The sequence below is a fragment of the Brassica rapa genome, chromosome A02 (genome assembly GCF_000309985.2).
Source record: "Brassica rapa cultivar Chiifu-401-42 chromosome A02, CAAS_Brap_v3.01, whole genome shotgun sequence".
NCBI classification, from domain to species: Eukaryota; Viridiplantae; Streptophyta; class Magnoliopsida; order Brassicales; family Brassicaceae; genus Brassica; species Brassica rapa.
In genome coordinates this window covers 13,590,750-13,609,025 of record NC_024796.2, presented here as the reverse complement: position 1 = coordinate 13,609,025, position 18,276 = coordinate 13,590,750, and the positions used below count along the sequence as shown (strand labels likewise).

At 37.0% G+C, this 18,276-nt stretch overlaps 3 protein-coding genes and 1 long non-coding RNA gene across 5 annotated transcripts; 3 read left to right on the top strand and 1 right to left on the bottom strand.

The window, feature by feature from the left end:
* Positions 1-70: 70 nt before the first annotated feature.
* On the top strand, positions 71-7,309 carry LOC117132194. The gene is made up of 2 exons (XR_004455751.1): positions 71-6,533; positions 6,704-7,309. It is a non-coding gene; the product is annotated as an uncharacterized LOC117132194 (long non-coding RNA).
* LOC103853002 (uncharacterized protein At1g76070) lies at positions 1,586-15,557 on the bottom strand. 2 transcript variants are annotated; one of them, XM_009129903.3, is made up of 4 exons: positions 15,320-15,557; positions 12,987-12,988; positions 7,840-9,999; positions 1,586-7,534 (listed from the first exon to the last, which is right to left on the bottom strand). In XM_009129903.3, exon 3 carries the CDS (start codon positions 8,657-8,659, stop codon positions 7,874-7,876), a length of 786 nt encoding a protein of 261 aa, XP_009128151.1. In that variant the 5' UTR covers positions 8,660-9,999; positions 12,987-12,988; positions 15,320-15,557; the 3' UTR covers positions 1,586-7,534; positions 7,840-7,873. The 2 variants fall into 2 exon arrangements, with proteins under 2 accessions (XP_009128151.1, XP_033141922.1); XM_033286031.1 differs by having other exon boundaries at positions 1,586-9,999.
* On the top strand, positions 15,435-16,147 carry LOC103853000. The gene has a single exon (XM_009129902.3). The coding sequence runs from the start codon at positions 15,487-15,489 to the stop codon at positions 15,964-15,966; it is 480 nt and encodes a 159-aa protein (XP_009128150.1). The 5' UTR covers positions 15,435-15,486; the 3' UTR covers positions 15,967-16,147.
* A 592-nt stretch (positions 16,148-16,739) lies between these two features.
* On the top strand, positions 16,740-18,186 carry LOC103852999. Its single transcript, XM_009129901.2, has 4 exons — positions 16,740-17,077; positions 17,287-17,389; positions 17,473-17,634; positions 17,836-18,186. Exons 1-4 carry the CDS (start codon positions 16,827-16,829, stop codon positions 18,001-18,003), a joined length of 684 nt encoding a protein of 227 aa, XP_009128149.1. The 5' UTR covers positions 16,740-16,826; the 3' UTR covers positions 18,004-18,186.
* The last annotated feature ends 90 nt before the right edge of the window (positions 18,187-18,276 follow it).

Genomic DNA, 18,276 nt, shown 5'->3' with positions numbered 1-18,276 from the left:
TAAAATATAAATCATTTGAATTAAATATTTATTATTAAAAAGTACAAGAAATCATTAAAAAAGACAACATATATATAGGTTCAACAATGAGCATTAGAATATTTTTCCCACAAATGATCAACTAATGCATTTCGTAATGAAAAATGAGCTTCTTTATTTTTGATAAATGAGCTTTTTTATTTTTGATATTCCTAAATCGAGCAAGAAAATTTTGAAATCGGACATTTTCATCTTCTGCAATTTCGATATCTGGAGGTGGAGCTTCTCTTCCAAGTTCAATTGGTGCATCAAGTTCACGCTCATCTTCAATTATCATGTTATGTAAAATTATACATGTAGTCATAATGTCATGTAACACATTTTTTTTTCCAAAAACGAACAGGTCCTTTGACAATAGCAAAGCGCGACTGTAGAACTCCAAATGCACGTTCAACATCTTTCATGCATGCTTCTTGTTGCGTTGCAAAATATTTGTTTTTAGGACTCCTTGGCTCTTGAATAGTTTGTACTATGGTCGACCATTTTGGATAAATACCATCCGCTAAATAGTAACCCATATAATATTCTTTGTCTTGAATAAAATAATGAGCAGGAGGAGCAATACCTTGAGCAAGATTGGAAAAAAGATAAGAAGAATCCAACACGTTGATATCGTTATTAGTGCCTGGCATTCCGAAATATGCATGCCATATCCAAAGATCATAATCTGCGACAGCTTCAAGAATTATAGTTGGTGATCCACTACGACCCGCATATTGTCCCGCCCAACCGGTAGGACAATTCTTCCACTTCCAGTGCATGCAATCTAAACTGCCAAGCATTCCAGGAAATCCTCGTTTTTCACCAATATAAAGAAGTCTGACAAATACAAATAATATCAAAGCGAAATGCTGAATCACAAGATCAACAAGCTCTTTCTCAGACTTCTCCGTTTGGGCAATATTTCACCACCTTAGCGGATCCGGAACGGATTTTCCAGATTATTAAATTACTTATTTTATGTTATTTTTATTTTTATTTTAATTATTTATGTTTTCTGTTATTTTATGCATTTATTTAAAATTATTAAATAATCTTTTGTGGAATATACTATTTTCATGTTATTGTATCATTTTAAATATTATTTAAGTAAAAAATAGAAACATTAAAGATTTAAAGGACCATTTTATAAATAAAAAAAGTCCAACTCCAAAATGGAGTAATGAGTAAGATTACTCCATAAATGGAGTAACCCTAGCCATTACTCTATTTTCAACTCCAAAATGAAGTGGGGTTGGAGAAGATTTTACTCCATAATGATGTTTGGAGTTGAAAATGGAGTAGGGTTGGAGATGCCCTAATGGGTCCTCTTTCTTTATGAATAATATATTACCGTTCCTAGATGATGTAAACGTCCCAAACGCCACCACTACTTCAGAATTGCACACTGGTCAACGCCATTGAAAGTTAAAAGATTTTAAGTTTTTTTACAATCAAAATGTGATGAATGTGATCAATCTTAGAAACCACCAACAGATTAGAGTCTCAACCAAGGAAAGCAACAAAACTTCAGAGAGATCAATCAGATCAAAGGAGACACAGGGAATGTCAACTAATGAGTAATGACTCAATAAAAATCACGATTACACATAATAAGGTTAAGTAAATTCGAGAAAATACAATATTTCTTCAAACTGAGATCTAAGTGTTCATCAGATGATCTTGATCACCATGAGCTACTGTATAATCTTGAGTGCATAAAATCATGAGGAGTTTTACAAAGAAGCCCTAACAGATCTCTATTGGCAGTATGCCCACCTCCACTCACAGAACACATCGTCCATACACATATGTAGAGGAGGTGGACAGAATGCCAAAGATATCTATAAGAAACTCTTTTGTCAAACCGGCATGATCAAAACTTTCTTCTCTTTCCTTTCCGTCGTATGTAATCAGGAGAGGTACACAATAAGGAGGAACGGGTTTTATTTTGACTAAAAGGAAAAAGAGTTTTCATACAAAAGAAAGGCGAGAACCTTTTTTCAACAAAAAGGAGAAAGGCGAAAACCTACAAAGAGAACAATAGATGAGAGAAGCGAAAGATGGGGAAGGGTGAGAATATTTATTAGGTTGCGAAAGAGGCAGATGGGGTTCTCTTAATGATGGTGATGTACAGTTGTTGTTGTAGCAGGAAATTTATGAACCAAGTATTTTTTTTTTTCCAAACGAAACCCTAGAATCTAGATTATGTTTAAATCAAATGAAAGAGTGATCTATTTAAATATTCGGATTCAAACAGATATAAGAGCAATTCCAATGGGAGTCTTTAGGAGAGTGTCTCAATGTTTAAGAAAATAAAAGTTAAAAGAAAAATATGGGAGAGAGTGAGATAGTATAGAACCTCTTTAGAAAAATATGTGTTGCCTTTAAAAATCATCTAATTTTTCTATAAGAATTTAATTTTCTAATATGTGGTATTAGAATATTATTGTTTGGGAAGTGAGAACTCCAAATTGAAAAACTCATTGATAAAGTTGCTCTAAGATCTAACAACTACGAACATAAAAACAGTGAAGGAGTGATTGGATTTTTTATTTGAGGTTTTTAGTTTACTTTTCTCGTGGTGGTTTCTTTTGCAAATGTCAAAAGAAATTCAACGAGGTTCTCTTACCGTTCGGTTTCCTTTTCATACCCATTTCTGAGTTCTGACCACAAATTAAACGGCTCCATCTCTAATTGACTACTGTTAAGAATATTAATTTCTAATGATATTGAACTGAATAGAGTGAAAAAGTTATTAATTTTATTGACAAACTGCGACAAACATATTCTTTGAAGTTTGAACTTTGTTATGAAACTTCAGAATCGTGATACATAATTAGTTATTGGTTAACAGCTATACAATGTAGACGTTACCTTAAACTATCAAATCAAAAAATTTAATCGGTAACGTAAAATACTTAAAATATAAACTGGTTATAGCTAAATATTTATCTTTTTTTTGTCACGATCTAAATGTTTATCTAACTAGTCTTTAAAATACTAAAATGTTACAATCATAAATTTAAGTCACGACTTTTTTAAGCTGTGTTGTACGTAGATTGATAATGTGTCAATGAGAGTAAACGTTTAGTGTCTCGAACTCATTGAGTCCCGATATTTTATATGGTAGTTGCAATGTTGCATGATCCATAACAACCATTGATTATACTATATTCCCAGGGCTATATTCACACGTTGGCTGGTGGAAGTTTTTTTTATTCGATACATGGCCCGACGTACAAGTTTGGTATTTTTCTCCTTAACGCCAAACTTTAAGATGTCTTGAACACATTACGACACGTCCAAATTAATTTGAAGCTATTAATACCATCTCGAATATATTCATCTATTTTTACCATGAAAATAGAAAAAAATATTTAATAGAGATGAGTTTTGCTCAAATATATTTCTTAAAACAGAGCTGTATAAATATAAAGTAAAATATAGAAAAATGCTATATTTCTTATCTATAAATAGAAGAAAAAAATAACAATTCTTATGTTAGAAGCATAAATAGAAATTGATTGGAAATGCTCTAAGAATTAATAGAGAGATAAAGGGAGTCTGTTTGCTTGAGATTTTCAAAATATTTTGAAATCTATACAGATTGTATCGTTTAAAAAAAATATATGTAGAAAAAATATAACCAAAGAAACACGAAAAGAAAAACTTTTTTTTTGGTCTTTAATTTGCACATTTGTTTTGTTTTTGCCTCGAGAAATATTTGTTTTATAAGTACTATAGTAGTATATTGTTGAGAATCATGTAAAATTTCCAATGTCTGACTTCTGTTCATGTGCGGCAACTTCCAACTGATGGGTCCATCCTCCACCTAGGAGAGGATTGCAGAATCCAAGGCTATGTAAATGACTAAATGTAACACCAAAATTTAGAATAAAATATAAGTTCTGCCTTTTTGACCTAGCAATTAACCATGATACGCTATAAATTCCACGAAGTATTTCTCTTTAAGAATAAGGTCTGTCCCTATTGTTTTAGCAAAATGCAATTAAATTGACATCGTTTATATAATCATATTTCCCTTCTGTCTATTGATATGTCGCACTCATCACTCCCACAACCTGCAAAGTCTCATTTATTCCTTGTCACAATTTTTCTTAAAATCTTTCTTTCTTTCTTATTTTATTCACTGGTATTTTCTTTATAAACGGAACAAACTCCAATAAAAATGGACTTTTATTATTAGTAGTGTGGATGAGAAACCAAATGCATGCCTTGCGTCATTAACTGCAACACCTCATAATTCTTCCCACTATTTATTGCCTCAAAATCTACCACTTCCATCCAACTTTCTACACATTAAATTCTCACATTTTACTAATTTTAAATCCCCATCTTTATATCAAACACTATACCATAATGATTCGGTTACTTCGACTGTATTCACTTCTTTGAACTATGCAAATAAGTCTTATACATATGCTTTTACCAAAACAAAACAAAAGCCATATCATACTTATGTCCATGTCTAATTTTACTATTTCAGTTTTCGCAAAAATAAAGTTCAGAGATAAAATTTTGCTTTACACTGATAGAAAATTTCTGTGTTCTGTAAATTTTGTTTTGTTTGATAATACTAAATTGTATTTTAAAAATAATAATTAATATCTGAATTATTACTGATGAAATTTTATTTTTTCTATAAATTAATATATATGATATAAATTTTATTTATTTTTATTAATATGTGTATACATTTAGAAATTATTTTTATAGAACAAATCCTCTACATATTAATTGAGAAGTCATTTTATTGATTTCTGCTGATGTGTCGCTTATAGGTGAAGTTTCAAGAAATTGTTATAATTTGATTGGTTGATGACTTTTATTAAATATTTATTTTAATCAAATCTAAAAAGAAAATGAAGCTCTACAACCAATTAATACAAGTTACCAAAAAAAAACTAAGTAATATTACATATAATAATTTATGGTAACTAATTACATAATTATAGAAAGAATATATAATGTTTTATCAATTTTTTTTATAAATTATTTATTTTTAGTTATTTAAAATATTTTTATATACTTTTATAGAAATAAATATAATGGTTGTATATTCTATATACATAATCAGATTTGCATATAAGGCATTATTAGAAATTTAATGTTTTTTTTTAAAACCCCCACGAGATTTATAAATCATTTATAAAGATTTTGAAATTATTTAAAACATTTTTTCGTTCTGGCATACAAAATCATTTTATTAGAGTTTCTAAATTATTTATGAGACTTTTATCAAATCTATTTATATAAATCTTGAGGACATCTTCTATCGATGCAAACCCCTATATATTAATTGAGAAGTCACTTTATTGACTTCTGCTGACTTATCGCTTATAGGTGAAGTTTCAACAAATTATTATAATTTGATTGGTTGATGACTTTTATTAAATATTTATTTTAATCAAATCTAAAAATAAATGGAAACTCTACAACCAATTAATACAAGTTACCAAAAAAAACTAAGTAATATTACAAATGATAATTTATGGTAACTAATTGCATAATTATAGAAAGAATATATGATGTTTCATCAATTTTCTTTTTATAAATTATTTATTTATAATTATTTAAAATATTTTTATATATTTTTATAGAAATAAAAATAATGGTTGTATATTCTATATACAGAAGTAGATTTGTATATAAGGCATTATTCGAAATTTCTCCAATTACTTTTACTCTAATACCTGCCTCTCATAAATATAAATGATATTCCCTCTGTTCCTTAAAGATCCATTTTTTAAAAAAAAAATTGTTTCAAGAAGATACATTTTTTACATTTTCAATATATTATTAATTAATGAAAAATTGTACTTTTCAAAAAATACAATTGTGTTTAATAAATTCTCATTGGTTAAAAGTTATTGGGAATAGTTAATTAAGAAAAACAATGTATTGGGAAATATAATTTTAAATGTTTTTTTAATAAGTGTGAAAAAAATATAACATGGATCTTTTAGGAACGGAGGGAGTATAATATTTATTGATTTTAAGATATAAGTTTTGTGTTTCAGTTACCTATTTTATCTGTAATAATTAAAGATGACAACTACATAAAATAATAGTTTTTGAAACTAAAATATGATAAAAAAAATTAGTATGATATTTTTTTTAAATGTAAAAATCTAAAAAATTCAAATCTTTGTAAAACTGAGAAAAAAAAATTTAGTAGAGGCAAACACGTAAAATATGTGGAAAACGTTGACCATTTGGTAGGTATCGGACCAAACCAGCTAATGGGGGATGTGCTATACTACGGCGACAACCACTCGGCAGTGGTGCAGTTGCACGGCAGAGCTGACATGGAGAAGCCGATCGACGAGAATCTCAGTGGAGGCAAGCTGATTGTGCTCGACGTCGGTCTGAAACATTGTGGCCCCTGCGTCAAGGTTTATCCGACAGTGCTGAAGCTGTCCCGGTCAATGTCGGAGACCATCGTGTTCGCTAGAATGAACGGAGACAAGAATGATAGCTGTATGGCATGGGTGGATCTGAGAATTTGGGGGCTTGAAACATTTCTTAAGAATTCTAAAAATTTTGGGGACCAGAATCAATGTTTGGGGCTTAAACCTATGCAAAAAAACCTCTAAAATTTTTGGGGGCCGAGGTCAATGTTTCATTCGGCTGTCCCCAGATCCGGCCCTGCTCTATGGAGATCAAGGACATGAATGTTATGGAAGTACCCACTTTCTTGTTCATTACAAACGGTGATATTTGTGGCCGGTATGTTGGTTCTAGTAAAGGAGAACTCATTGGAGAGATTCTCCTGTATACAGGCGTTCGTGTCACTTATACTAAATTGTCAACTTGATTTACTAAAAGGAAAATGATTTATGGTTTTGTTTGTACCATCCGAGACATGTTTATATTGAAAACAACAAAATATTGTGATTCTTGGTTTGATTTGGCTTTGTACTTTTAACTTTGAAGGCACGGAATTTGAGTATTTCGGTACGAGAATGAGATGTAAATTGATTTGTTACCTACCCAATGAAGATATTGTGTAATTCTATAAATAAATATGAGCACTAATATCATTTTATATGTGATACGAAGCATATGTTATTTAATGGTTGGATTGTGAATTACATTTATAATATGGACAGTTAGTTGGTTCTTGTCATACACGATGTCACCATGAGTAAAACAACATTACTATGTAACTGTAAGAATGTAATTGATCCACAGTTTTTCCTAAGTGCCACCAACCATTCGCAACACTGGGAGCAAACACTCACATGGTCTTTCAAAAAAAAAAAAACACTCACATGACCACAACTAGAGATGAGAGATTAACTAAGCCAACCCAAATTATTAAAGAAATAGAGTGGACAGCCGTTAAAAAGAGGAGAAAAACATATCTCGTGAGGGAGTAGTAACCGTGAATTTAAGACTCACTGAACTTCATTTTTGTCACTAGTTTATTGTTATTTTAGGCTTCTGTTAGATTGTAAGTGTTGTCATCTCCTTTGTTCCAGGCTTCCAGCTAACTTGTTAAAAATCATATGGTCTTAAAAGTTAAAACCATAGCGGCTACGTTTATGTATCAAGTAGTTCAAAAAACAGAACGTAGTGAAAGAGAGATTTTATTTAGCAAATAGCAAAATTGAACCAAAACACATATTCATAAAGACTAACTAATGAATGGAAAATGATGATTCTTTCAAATAATAATAAAAAAGAATGGAAATGATGATATATATGGGCACCATTTAGCATATATACATAATAACAAAATCCAGATTCACTCTGTATGATGATCATTATACGATTTAATTTGCAGTGACTTACCTATTGAAATAAAATGGAGATGTAACTTCAAAGGTCAAGAGGTATGAAGATGAAGTGGTTTTGGTGGATCCATGGTTCTTCTCTTCCACAAGTTAACTTCATTCTTAGGCTTCATACTCAACGGAGCTGAGAACGGAATTATTACGTCATCTTCTTCCTCTTCCTTGCCTCTTAAGCAACCTCCTCTCCTCTCATCATCGGAAAAGTAACCACGGCGATGATCAGCCGGAGACTCTTCTTCTTCACGTTTCATCTCGACCTCCCAGTCAAATCTTCCTAAACCATCACGGCTGCTCGCAAACTTCTTCATCTGACCTAACGACGGCACCGCCGCGGAGGTAACCACCGTAACCGGCTGTTCAGTCACGGCGGCGGGATGGGGTTTTCTAGACTTGTTACCTCCAGCCGATGACGAGAACGAGAAGAGACGTTTGAACTTTGAAAAACGACCTTTGTTATCATCTCCTTTGGTTAAAGAGGAAGAAGATGGTTTAGGGTTTTTCTTAGGAGAGGAGCGTTTTGATTTAACGAGCTTGATCTGGCCGATGCAAGAGACTTTAGGTGAAGTGGGCTCGTCCCAAACGGCGTCGCTTTTGTTTCTCCTTACACGAGCGGCGTTAGGAACCAAGACCATAGGACCGGAGAAATATGCTTTGTTGGAGGAGGACGACGTTGTATTGTGGTTGTGGTGGAGATCTTTTCCGGGGCTAAACGGCGGTACGCGATGTCCGAAGGACATAGCTTTGGGAAGCATCTTCAAGAGCTTGTTCTTGTTCTTTGGTTTTGAAGTTGAACTTGAAGCATGGTGCTTATTGTCCATTGCTTGGTGATTCACAGCGAAATCGAAGACAGAAACAGAGGAGTTCTGGCCTTTTTGAGATGTTCAAGAAGGAAACAAAGTTTGAAAAAGTCAACGATGATGCCTGGATTAGAGGAGTTTTGGTCAAATCAAATGTTAGTTAAAAGGCAAAGAAGACCTTTGTGCCGATTTATGAAATCTAATATTTAAAGCAAGTTTCCTTTTCTTGTTAACTATCTAAAACACGTATTTGGAAAGTTTGCATAATAAACAAAGAGACCAAATTAAATAAAGTCTCATATAGAAACTTTAAGAAAATACAGTTGAAATTTATAGATTGATCTAATTCTTATTCTAAATTTTGTTTTCAATTAGATATTCCACATTTATTAAAAGATTAATATATTTTCTGAAAAAATCTTCAAAGTTCTCGAAATAGCTCTATAGGACAAAGTAAAATTTCCTTTTTAGCAGATTATCTTATTGCGAATTTGACTTTAACGTGGGCCATATTACCCCGTAAATCAGAATCGTGGTACTTTGAAACGAAGTAGAGTAGTTTTTTTTTTCTGCAAATGTCTCACATAATTCAAGTATTTTTCCTTTGTTAACTAAGCAATCCAAAAGTCTTGTAATTGTTTTGACCCAAAAAAAATTCTTGTAATTGTAGTAACTGAAATAAAAAATGTACAATCGAGATGGAACTGGACGTTTGACACATTCCAATAGTTGTGTGTGTATAAAGTTATTTAAGTGTTAAACCCTGGCCAGAACTAGTTAATATAATATGGTTTACTTTTTCTTGCGATTAATCAAAGAATACTAGTCTACATGACCCAAAAATATTAATATCGAAGAATATATCAAAGCACGAACAACCGTAATCCATTTTTAATTACGATGAAAATTTGACAAATACAAAAAAAAGACTGGTGCCAGTTGCTCATGAGTGATGAGTCATGAGTCCTGCCCTGAAAAACTCCACAAAACCAAAGGCTGGAAACCCAGAAAAAATAAAGGCCGACTAGTAGTTTTGAACATGCTACCTTGGAGTGGTTTGCTAACTAGTTTAACCATCTAAGTTATTGATACAACTTAATAAATTGGCCGAAAAACAAAATATCGTATCAACAGCTGAAAGCAAATACTTCTTATGCTTCTGCCCAGGACCGCTACTTAACAATTGTATTATTCAAACTCGATGCTAAAGCATAGTATTATATTTTTTCAATGTAAGCTAAGCTACCTCATTAACTATGGTGCATGTTTGCTACTACAAGTTACTATGCGACGGTTCCGAGATATGCTCGTATTTGGGAGCATTCAGTATTGAATCGAAATAAAGTATTTGTGTTTTTTTTCTTGTCAACAATCGAAATATTTTTCAGAGAGATCTATCGCTTACATGGGTGAACGGTCGATCTAAGAGAGATCTACATTATTTTTAGATCTTAGATCTACATTATCTCTCTGAAAAATAATCGAGATATTTGGCGCAGCGTACGAATGGGTGAACGGTCGATCTAAGAGTTTAGGGTTCTTCGAGACCTGTTCTTGGATCGATCAAGAGTTTCTTTCGATAGCTTCTTGAGACCAACTTCCTGTTTTGATGAATTTAATCGAATCTAAACAAGGGATAAAAGCAAAGCTCTTCTTATTATTAAATCAAACGTATCTCATTACAAAGCTAAAGCTCTGTTTATATAATCCTTCCTTTAGACAATTCCTAAACGGAAAAGGATTCTATAAACCTTAAAAGGAAATATAACTTTTAAAAGAAAAAAACATGTAAAACCAAATCCTAAATCGATAAAGTTAGAGTATTATTCGAACTTATGATGTTGGCGCCAAATGTGTACTTGATGCTGCATCAGGTCTCCCCTGCTGAGGAGGATTCGACCCCGAATCATGAGCATCCAATGGAGAAGAATCCAAGAAGAAACGAGACAGATACTTGACATTAAAAACATCAGAAGTGTTCATATCTGCGGGAAGCTTTAACCTGTATGCATTGTCATTTATCCTTTCGAGGACCTCAAGAGGACCAACCTTCTTAGACTTTAACTTGTTATAAGCATGGGCAGGCATCCTTTCACGTGTTAAGTAAGCCCACACCATGTCGTCCACTTCGAACACCAGACGACGACGATGACGATCAGCAGTCTGCTTGTACTTGGACGTCGCGGACTCTAAATTGGACAATGCTTGTGTATGGACCTCTGTAACAGAGTCAACAAAAGCAGTAGCATCACCGTGCAGACGCGAACGATCGGGAAGAGTAGAAAGATCCACAGGGCCACGGGGAATGTGACCATAGACGACTTGAAAGGGGCAAAACCCCAGACTGCGGTTCAACGCATGATTGTGTGCGAACTCAGCCTGCGGTAGCTTCGAATCCCAAGTCTGAATTGCATCCCCGATCAGACAACGCAACAAATTACCCAGTGACCTGTTAGTGACCTCAGTTTGTCCATCTGATTGAGGATGATAAGCTGAACTCATATCCAACGATGTACCAAGTTGCTTCCAAAGAGAACGCCAGAAGTGACCGAGAAACCTAGAGTCCCGATCAGATACAATGGAAAGAGGTAGACCATCTAAGCGATAGATCTCTCTGAAAAATAATGTAGCAACCTGCAGGGCATCAGTAGTCTTCTTGCAAGGCACAAAATGTACCATCTTTGAGAAACGATCGACAACGACAAAGATAGAGTCGAAGCCACGTTGCGTACGAGGGAGTCCGACCACAAAGTCCATGCTAATATCGGTCCACGGCTGAGTGGGAACAGGGAGAGGCATGTATAAGCCAGCATTCGTTGCGTGTCCTTTTGATTGCTGGCAGACTACGCACCGCTCGACGAACCTCTCAACGTCTCGTCGTAACGTTGGCCAAAAATAGGAGGAAGAGATCAAGTGCAAAGTGCGATCCCTACCAATATGGCCTTCTTGATGGAGCTCTGTGATTAGGAGAAGGCGGAGGCTACAATCCGGTATGCAAAGTCGTGTACCGCGAAACAGAAATCCATCATGCACAGTATATTCCGATGATTTCCCACTAGAGGCGGCAGCAAAGATAGGACCGAAAAAAGGGTCCGTGGGATAGAGCTCCATAAAAGAACTAAAACCCGTAACGGTGGAATGTAAGACGGCCAAGAGGGAATGGCGACGACTTAAAGCATCGGCGACACGGTTAGAGGAGCCGGAAGTGTGTTTGATGACGAAAGTGAACTGCTGGAGATAAGAGATCCACGAAGCATGGCGAGACGAAACTTTTCCTTGAGTGCTCAAATGTTTGAGAGCATCATGATCTGTGTAAAGTACAAAATCCTTGTGGAACAAGTAATGTCTCCAATGCTTCACTGCCTGAATAATTGCATAAAATTCGACATCATACGTACTATAACGAGCTCTGGCGCCAGCCAACTTTTCGCTAAAGAAGGCGATGGGGCGTCCTTTTTGACTGAGCACTGCACCAATTCCAGTCTTAGATGCATCGCAGTGTAACTCAAAGACTAAGGTAAAGTCAGGAAGAGCGAGAATAGGAGCATAACAAAGTTTGTCCTTGATAGTGGCGAATGCTGTTGCTGCGGCTGATGTCCATTGTAATCGACCCTCGCGAATGGTGTCTGTGAGTGGAGCCATAAGGCTACTAAACTGGGACACAAAACGCCGGTAAAAAGAAGCCAAGCCGTGAAAGCTGCGAACATCGGTGACTGTAGACGGCGTAGGCCAAGTTTTAATGGCCGAGATCTTTCCTGGATCGACTGATAATCCTTTGTCGGACACAATATAACCAAGGAATTGAACTTCCGATGCTCCAAACTCACACTTTTTAAGTGTTGCAAAGAATTGATCGCGCCTCAAGACTTGCAAAACAGCCGTGAGATGTTGTATATGATCCGCCAAGGAGGAACTGAAAATAAGTATATCGTCGAAGTATACGACGACAAATTTTCCTATAAACGGACGAAGTGCTTGATTCATTACTCGCATGAACGTACTAGGAGCATTAGATAATCCGAAGGGCATGACAAGCCACTCAAAAAGCCCTTCTCGAGTTTTAAACGCCGTTTTCCACTCATCCCCGGGATTGATACGAATCTGATGATATCCACTCTTTAGATCTAGCTTGGTAAAAATTGTAGCTGTGCCAATCTGGTCAAGCAAATCATCTAAACGTGGAATCGGAAAGCGATAACGAATGGTGATTTTATTTATTGCTCTGCTATCAACGCACATACGCCAAGAGCCGTCCTTCTTAGGTATAAGTAGCGCAGGAACGGCGCAAGGGCTGAGACTCTCACGAAGGAAACCTTTGGACACGAGTTCTTCGACCTGCCGGCGTAACTCCTCATGCTCGCTTGGGCTCATCCTGTAATGTGACCGGTTAGGTAAAGATGAATCAGGGATAAAGTCAATGCGATGTTGAATATCACGAAGTGGTGGTAGTCCGGTAGGAAGATCTTCTGGAAAAACGTCAGCAAACTCATGTATAATGTTAGCAAATGCTGGTGGCACCGCATGAAAACGATCGTTGTTCGTTGGTTTGGTGATGAGTATGAAGACTATCCCTTCTTCCCGCAAAGTGTCTTCGAACGGTGAACGTTGTAACATAAGAACCGGAGCCTGTTTTGTTGGCGATGAAAGTGCTTGTGATGGCGGGGATGGAGCTTCGCAGATTGTTTGAACGGTTGGCTTGAGTGTGAAGGTTCGACCATTGTATTTGAATGTATACGTATTAAGGTAACCATCATGTGTAACACGGCGGTCGAACTCCCATGGTCTTCCTAGTAAAAGGTGGCACGCATCCATTGGGACCAGGTCACAATAGATTTGATCCTTGTAAGCATCACCCACTGAAAATTTAACCAAGGTTCTGCGGGTAACAGTGAGTTCGTTTCCATGGTGTAACCAACCAAGCTTGTACGGTGACGGATGTGGCTCACTGATGAGATCGAGTTTGGGAACTGCTGACTCAGCAATGACATTCTCACTGCTGCCTGAATCAATAATGAATTTGCAGACCTTGCCGTTAATTGTGCATCGGGAAGAAAATAAGTTTTTGCGTTGCGGGAATTCATCTTCGATCTTTGGTGTCAGGCAAGTACGACGCATCATTAGGAGAGTTCCATTGTCTGCTTCTAATTCTTCTATGGCTTCATCAGCGGTGTCATCATAGATCACTTCAACGTCACGACCCGTAGTATCGAGAAGTAGACCACGACGATTACGGTTTGGACAAGCGGATTGTCGATGACCGAGCTCTCCACAAGAGAAGCATCGAAGCCCCCCAGGTCGAGTCTGTCGCTGTTGATCCGTGGGAACAATGGCTAACTCTGTTGATGGAGTTGCATTGTCAGTGGTTGTAGAAGTAGTTGGTGTAGTTGATGTGCGGGTTTGACGGTTAGAACCCCATGGTGTGTATCCATTGCGATTTTGTGCCTCCACGGTTAGTGCTTGTTGGTGAGCTTCAGATATGGTCTGAGGGCGGAAAAGGTTAAGTGTGAATTGAATCTGTTGTCGAAGGCCACCCACGAACCTCATAACAAGTTGTTGTTCAGAATCTTGGATTTCGACGCGATTGATCATCTTAAAGAATTCAGTGGCATAGTCATCAACGCTTCGTGATCCTTGTCGTAGATTCTGTAGTTTTTGGAACATCAATTGCTCATAATTATAAGGTAAGAAATTCTTTTTCATCTCACGTTTCAACTTTTCCCAAGTGGTGATCTTTGTTTTCCCTAACCGTGCGCGAGTTGTCTTGGTTTGAGCCCACCAAGCAGCGGCGCGGTCGCGAAATCGTGTAGCAATCATGGGAACACATCGATCGAGTGGGATATCTTTGAATTCAAGTATCTCATCAACTGTTACAAGCCAATCTAATAAATCTTCTGCGATGATGGAACCTTTGAACTCGGGTATCTCAAGCTTAAAAGCTTTTTTCCATGAAGAATCATCATGTTCGTTGTCAGAATCTGATTCATGTGTGTTGTGGTTGCGACGGCGAGGTCGTTGTTGTCTTAGCGGAGCGAAGGGGTTGTTGTTGTCGTCATCGGAATCGTTGTGTAGCGAGACTTGGTCATTGCGATTGTGACGTTGAGCAGCGGCGTGTTGTTGAGTTGTCAAAGTGGCAACAGCATCAACAAGATGAGTGATTTGTGACTGGAGGTCGATGATAGCTTGTCGAGTAGTGGGGATATCGTCGTCATCATTATCAGCGTATTGCTGAGCACGAGTCTTACGGACCATTGTCGCGGTTGAGAAAGTTTCGGAGCGTAGCAGAGCTCTGATACCAACCTGGCGCAGCGTACGAATGGGTGAACGGTCGATCTAAGAGTTTAGGGTTCTTCGAGACCTGTTCTTGGATCGATCAAGAGTTTCTTTCGATAGCTTCTTGAGACCAACTTCCTGTTTTGATGAATTTAATCGAATCTAAACAAGGGATAAAAGCAAAGCTCTTCTTATTATTAAATCAAACGTATCTCATTACAAAGCTAAAGCTCTGTTTATATAATCCTTCCTTTAGACAATTCCTAAACGGAAAAGGATTCTATAAACCTTAAAAGGAAATATAACTTTTAAAAGAAAAAAACATGTAAAACCAAATCCTAAATCGATAAAGTTAGAGTATTATTCGAACTTATGATGTTGGCGCCAAATGTGTACTTGATGCTGCATCACAACAATCGAAATATTTGTCTGCAGTAACAATTTCATATTCTTCGTGTTCCAGAGTTCTAGCTAGCTTAGTAATTATATGGGACTATTAAGCCGCATGGATAAGCCTATATTGGGCCCATTAAACAACTTGAGACCAAATAGCTCAACGTTGGTTCTGTGAATAAGAGATGTTGACGATGGCTGCGAAGCTTCGGAAATGGCGAAACCTGTCGACTCGTATAGATCTGATGCTTCGGAGCGACGCTGTATCAACAAGACGGTTTCTCCACGAAGGCCCGGACACCATGGAGGAGCTCCTCGATAGACACCTAGCGAAGAAAGAGAAACCGCTAATCAACGACGAGGAGGCGGAGTATCTGAACAGAGAGCGTCTGACGAGCACGCGCCGAGAGGCGCTGAGTTTATACCGGGACATATTACGCGCGACTAGGTTCTACACGTGGACGGATTCAAGGGGAGTCCTGTGGAGAGACGTGCTGAGAGAGAACGCAAGGAAGGAGTTCGAGGCGGCGCGGTTCGAGACGGATCCGGAGGTCATCACGCGGCTGCTGATCGGTGGAAGCGACGCCGTTTCGTCTGCTTTAGATAGGCTCGCGGAGAAGCAGAGAGAGATGATTGAGAAGAGAAACAGAGACGATCAACCGTGATTCGTCGGAAACGACAAAGTTTATAACATAGTTTGAATGTTGTACTTTGAAAAGAATGTTTTGTCCTTTTGTCATACAACTGTACGAATACAAGTAACAAAAAAGCAGTTACTAAACCAGCTCTTCTCCTAAGTTCTGAATGGAGAATATAATAAGATATAATTCAAGATTCTACTTCAGATAAACATGATGGCTATTTAGAGCAACACACAGCTGGATCAAATACATGAATGCTTCTATCAACTGTTCCTTCTTCTTCCGTCTATGTCAATGCATTGTAGCAGTTATAAACTCAATGTAATTAGCTGTCCCGCTTTTGTCCACATCAGCCTCTATATGAACAATAGCCATGAACACTTTTAATGTCTTTTCCTGGTTTAAAATAACCAATTGGATTTATGAAAAAGAAAAAAAATTGGATTTGTGTTCTTTAATTTTTGCTTACAGCTTCCATGAGTTGTTGGTTTCAGCTCTACAGATTCCTCAACGACACACTTGTAGGCTTGTAGCAGTTACACCTCAAATAAGTTCTTGATGGAATTTTCTTTATGAGTACTCAATTATTTTTATTTTTGGATAGGCTCTTACTTAGGGATATTTACTATATAAGGACCGAATTTAACTTATATTACTTCCTCAACCCAACATTTTCCGGCTAAACAAACTTCCACGTCGAACTGCAACGAGATTCCTCCACGTCAGCAAAAAAAAAAGTAGATCAACGGCTGGGAAGCAAGTAGAAGAGTGTTATCGCTTAGCTTCCGAGCAATCCTAACCGTTGCTTACACTCACCGTGTTTGGTTCTTTAACAATCCTCCCGGCGATCCTGAGAAGAGAGAAAGAGCGTAAGCAAAGAGAGAATGAACCGTACAGCCTTTCTGTTCCTCGTCTTCTTTATCGGGACGCAAGTACATGCGCAGCTAGTACCACCGGCGAGGCTCGATGGTTTCGTATACCCACCGGGTCGTCGCGTTGACCCGGATACTATACTAATCGAGGCGTTTTTTGACCCGGTTTGCCCGGATAGTAGAGACGCTTGGCCGCCTCTGAAGCAAGTTTTTCAACGCTACGGATCTCGCGTTGCCCTTCTCCTTCACCTCCTTCCTTTACCGTCAGTACTCTGTCTTTTTCTCATTCAATGTCTGAAATTGGTAGAAAGCTCTTAGCTTTGGTTAGAATTAGTTCGTCAATGACTTCAATTGTAGTTGCCCTGTTTCATGTATTGATTGATTCGTATATGTTTTATGAAACTGCGAATGATTTGCTTTAAAGATTCAATCTTGTAATGAATCTATTTCGGGTTTTGGGATGATGTTGCAGGTACCATGACAATGCATATGTGAGCTCTAGGGCTTTACACATTGTGAATGCTTTGAACGCAAACGCTACCTTCTGTTTGCTGGAAGCCTTCTTTGAGCATCAGGTTTGTTCATTTTAGCTGTTGGTCGGTTGGTTGTTGTTTGCATCTCTATCCATTGAGAATTTTGATGTGTTTATGATTGACAGGCATTGTTCTACAACGCCCAAACGCAACTCCTGTCAAGACCTGATGTTGTGGAGAAAATTGTCAAGCTTGGAACAACCACCTTGGGAAGCTCGTATCGACATGTTCTCAAATCCGGCTTCACCGACACGATATCAGACCGTGCAACCAGAGTTTCCTTTAAGGTAACATTATACTTGATAGGTTCAGATTGAGGCCAAAAATTTGTACTTGATAGGTTCAGATTCAGGCCATTAACACTCAGTGGTCTTCTATTTGAACAGTTCACCATATGTTATATACACCATGGCCACTCTCATTGTTAACTGAGTATGGAAAAATATAGTATATTTTACTTTTGTTTGTGGGTTGTTATGTGGTTGCAGTATAGCGCTTCAAGAGGGGTTTATGGAACACCAACCTTCTACGTTAACGGGTTCGTATTGCCAGATGCTGGTTCTCCCTTAGATTTTGGAGGATGGAGAAAAGTTATTGATCCTCTGGTTCAAACACACAAGGTAGAGAAGCAAGATGATCTCCTTTCCTTCTTTTGATCAGTGCTTTTGCTGTTTTCACATCCATATCAAAATAAAAAATAGTGCTTTACCAGTTTCATGGGAACTATCTGTAAAGTAAATATATACTTGTTCAAAACCCATCTGTTGTACACTGTAAACTCTCTGTAATGTATTATCTCTAAAGTGATCTGCGACATCTTTCAAGTGTTTTTATGTCTCTATCGTTGCTTGGTCGTCTCTGCTATTAGAGAGCTTGTTCACCACTATTTACTATCTGTAGGATCTTCGTTGAATGACTTGTTTTGTCAA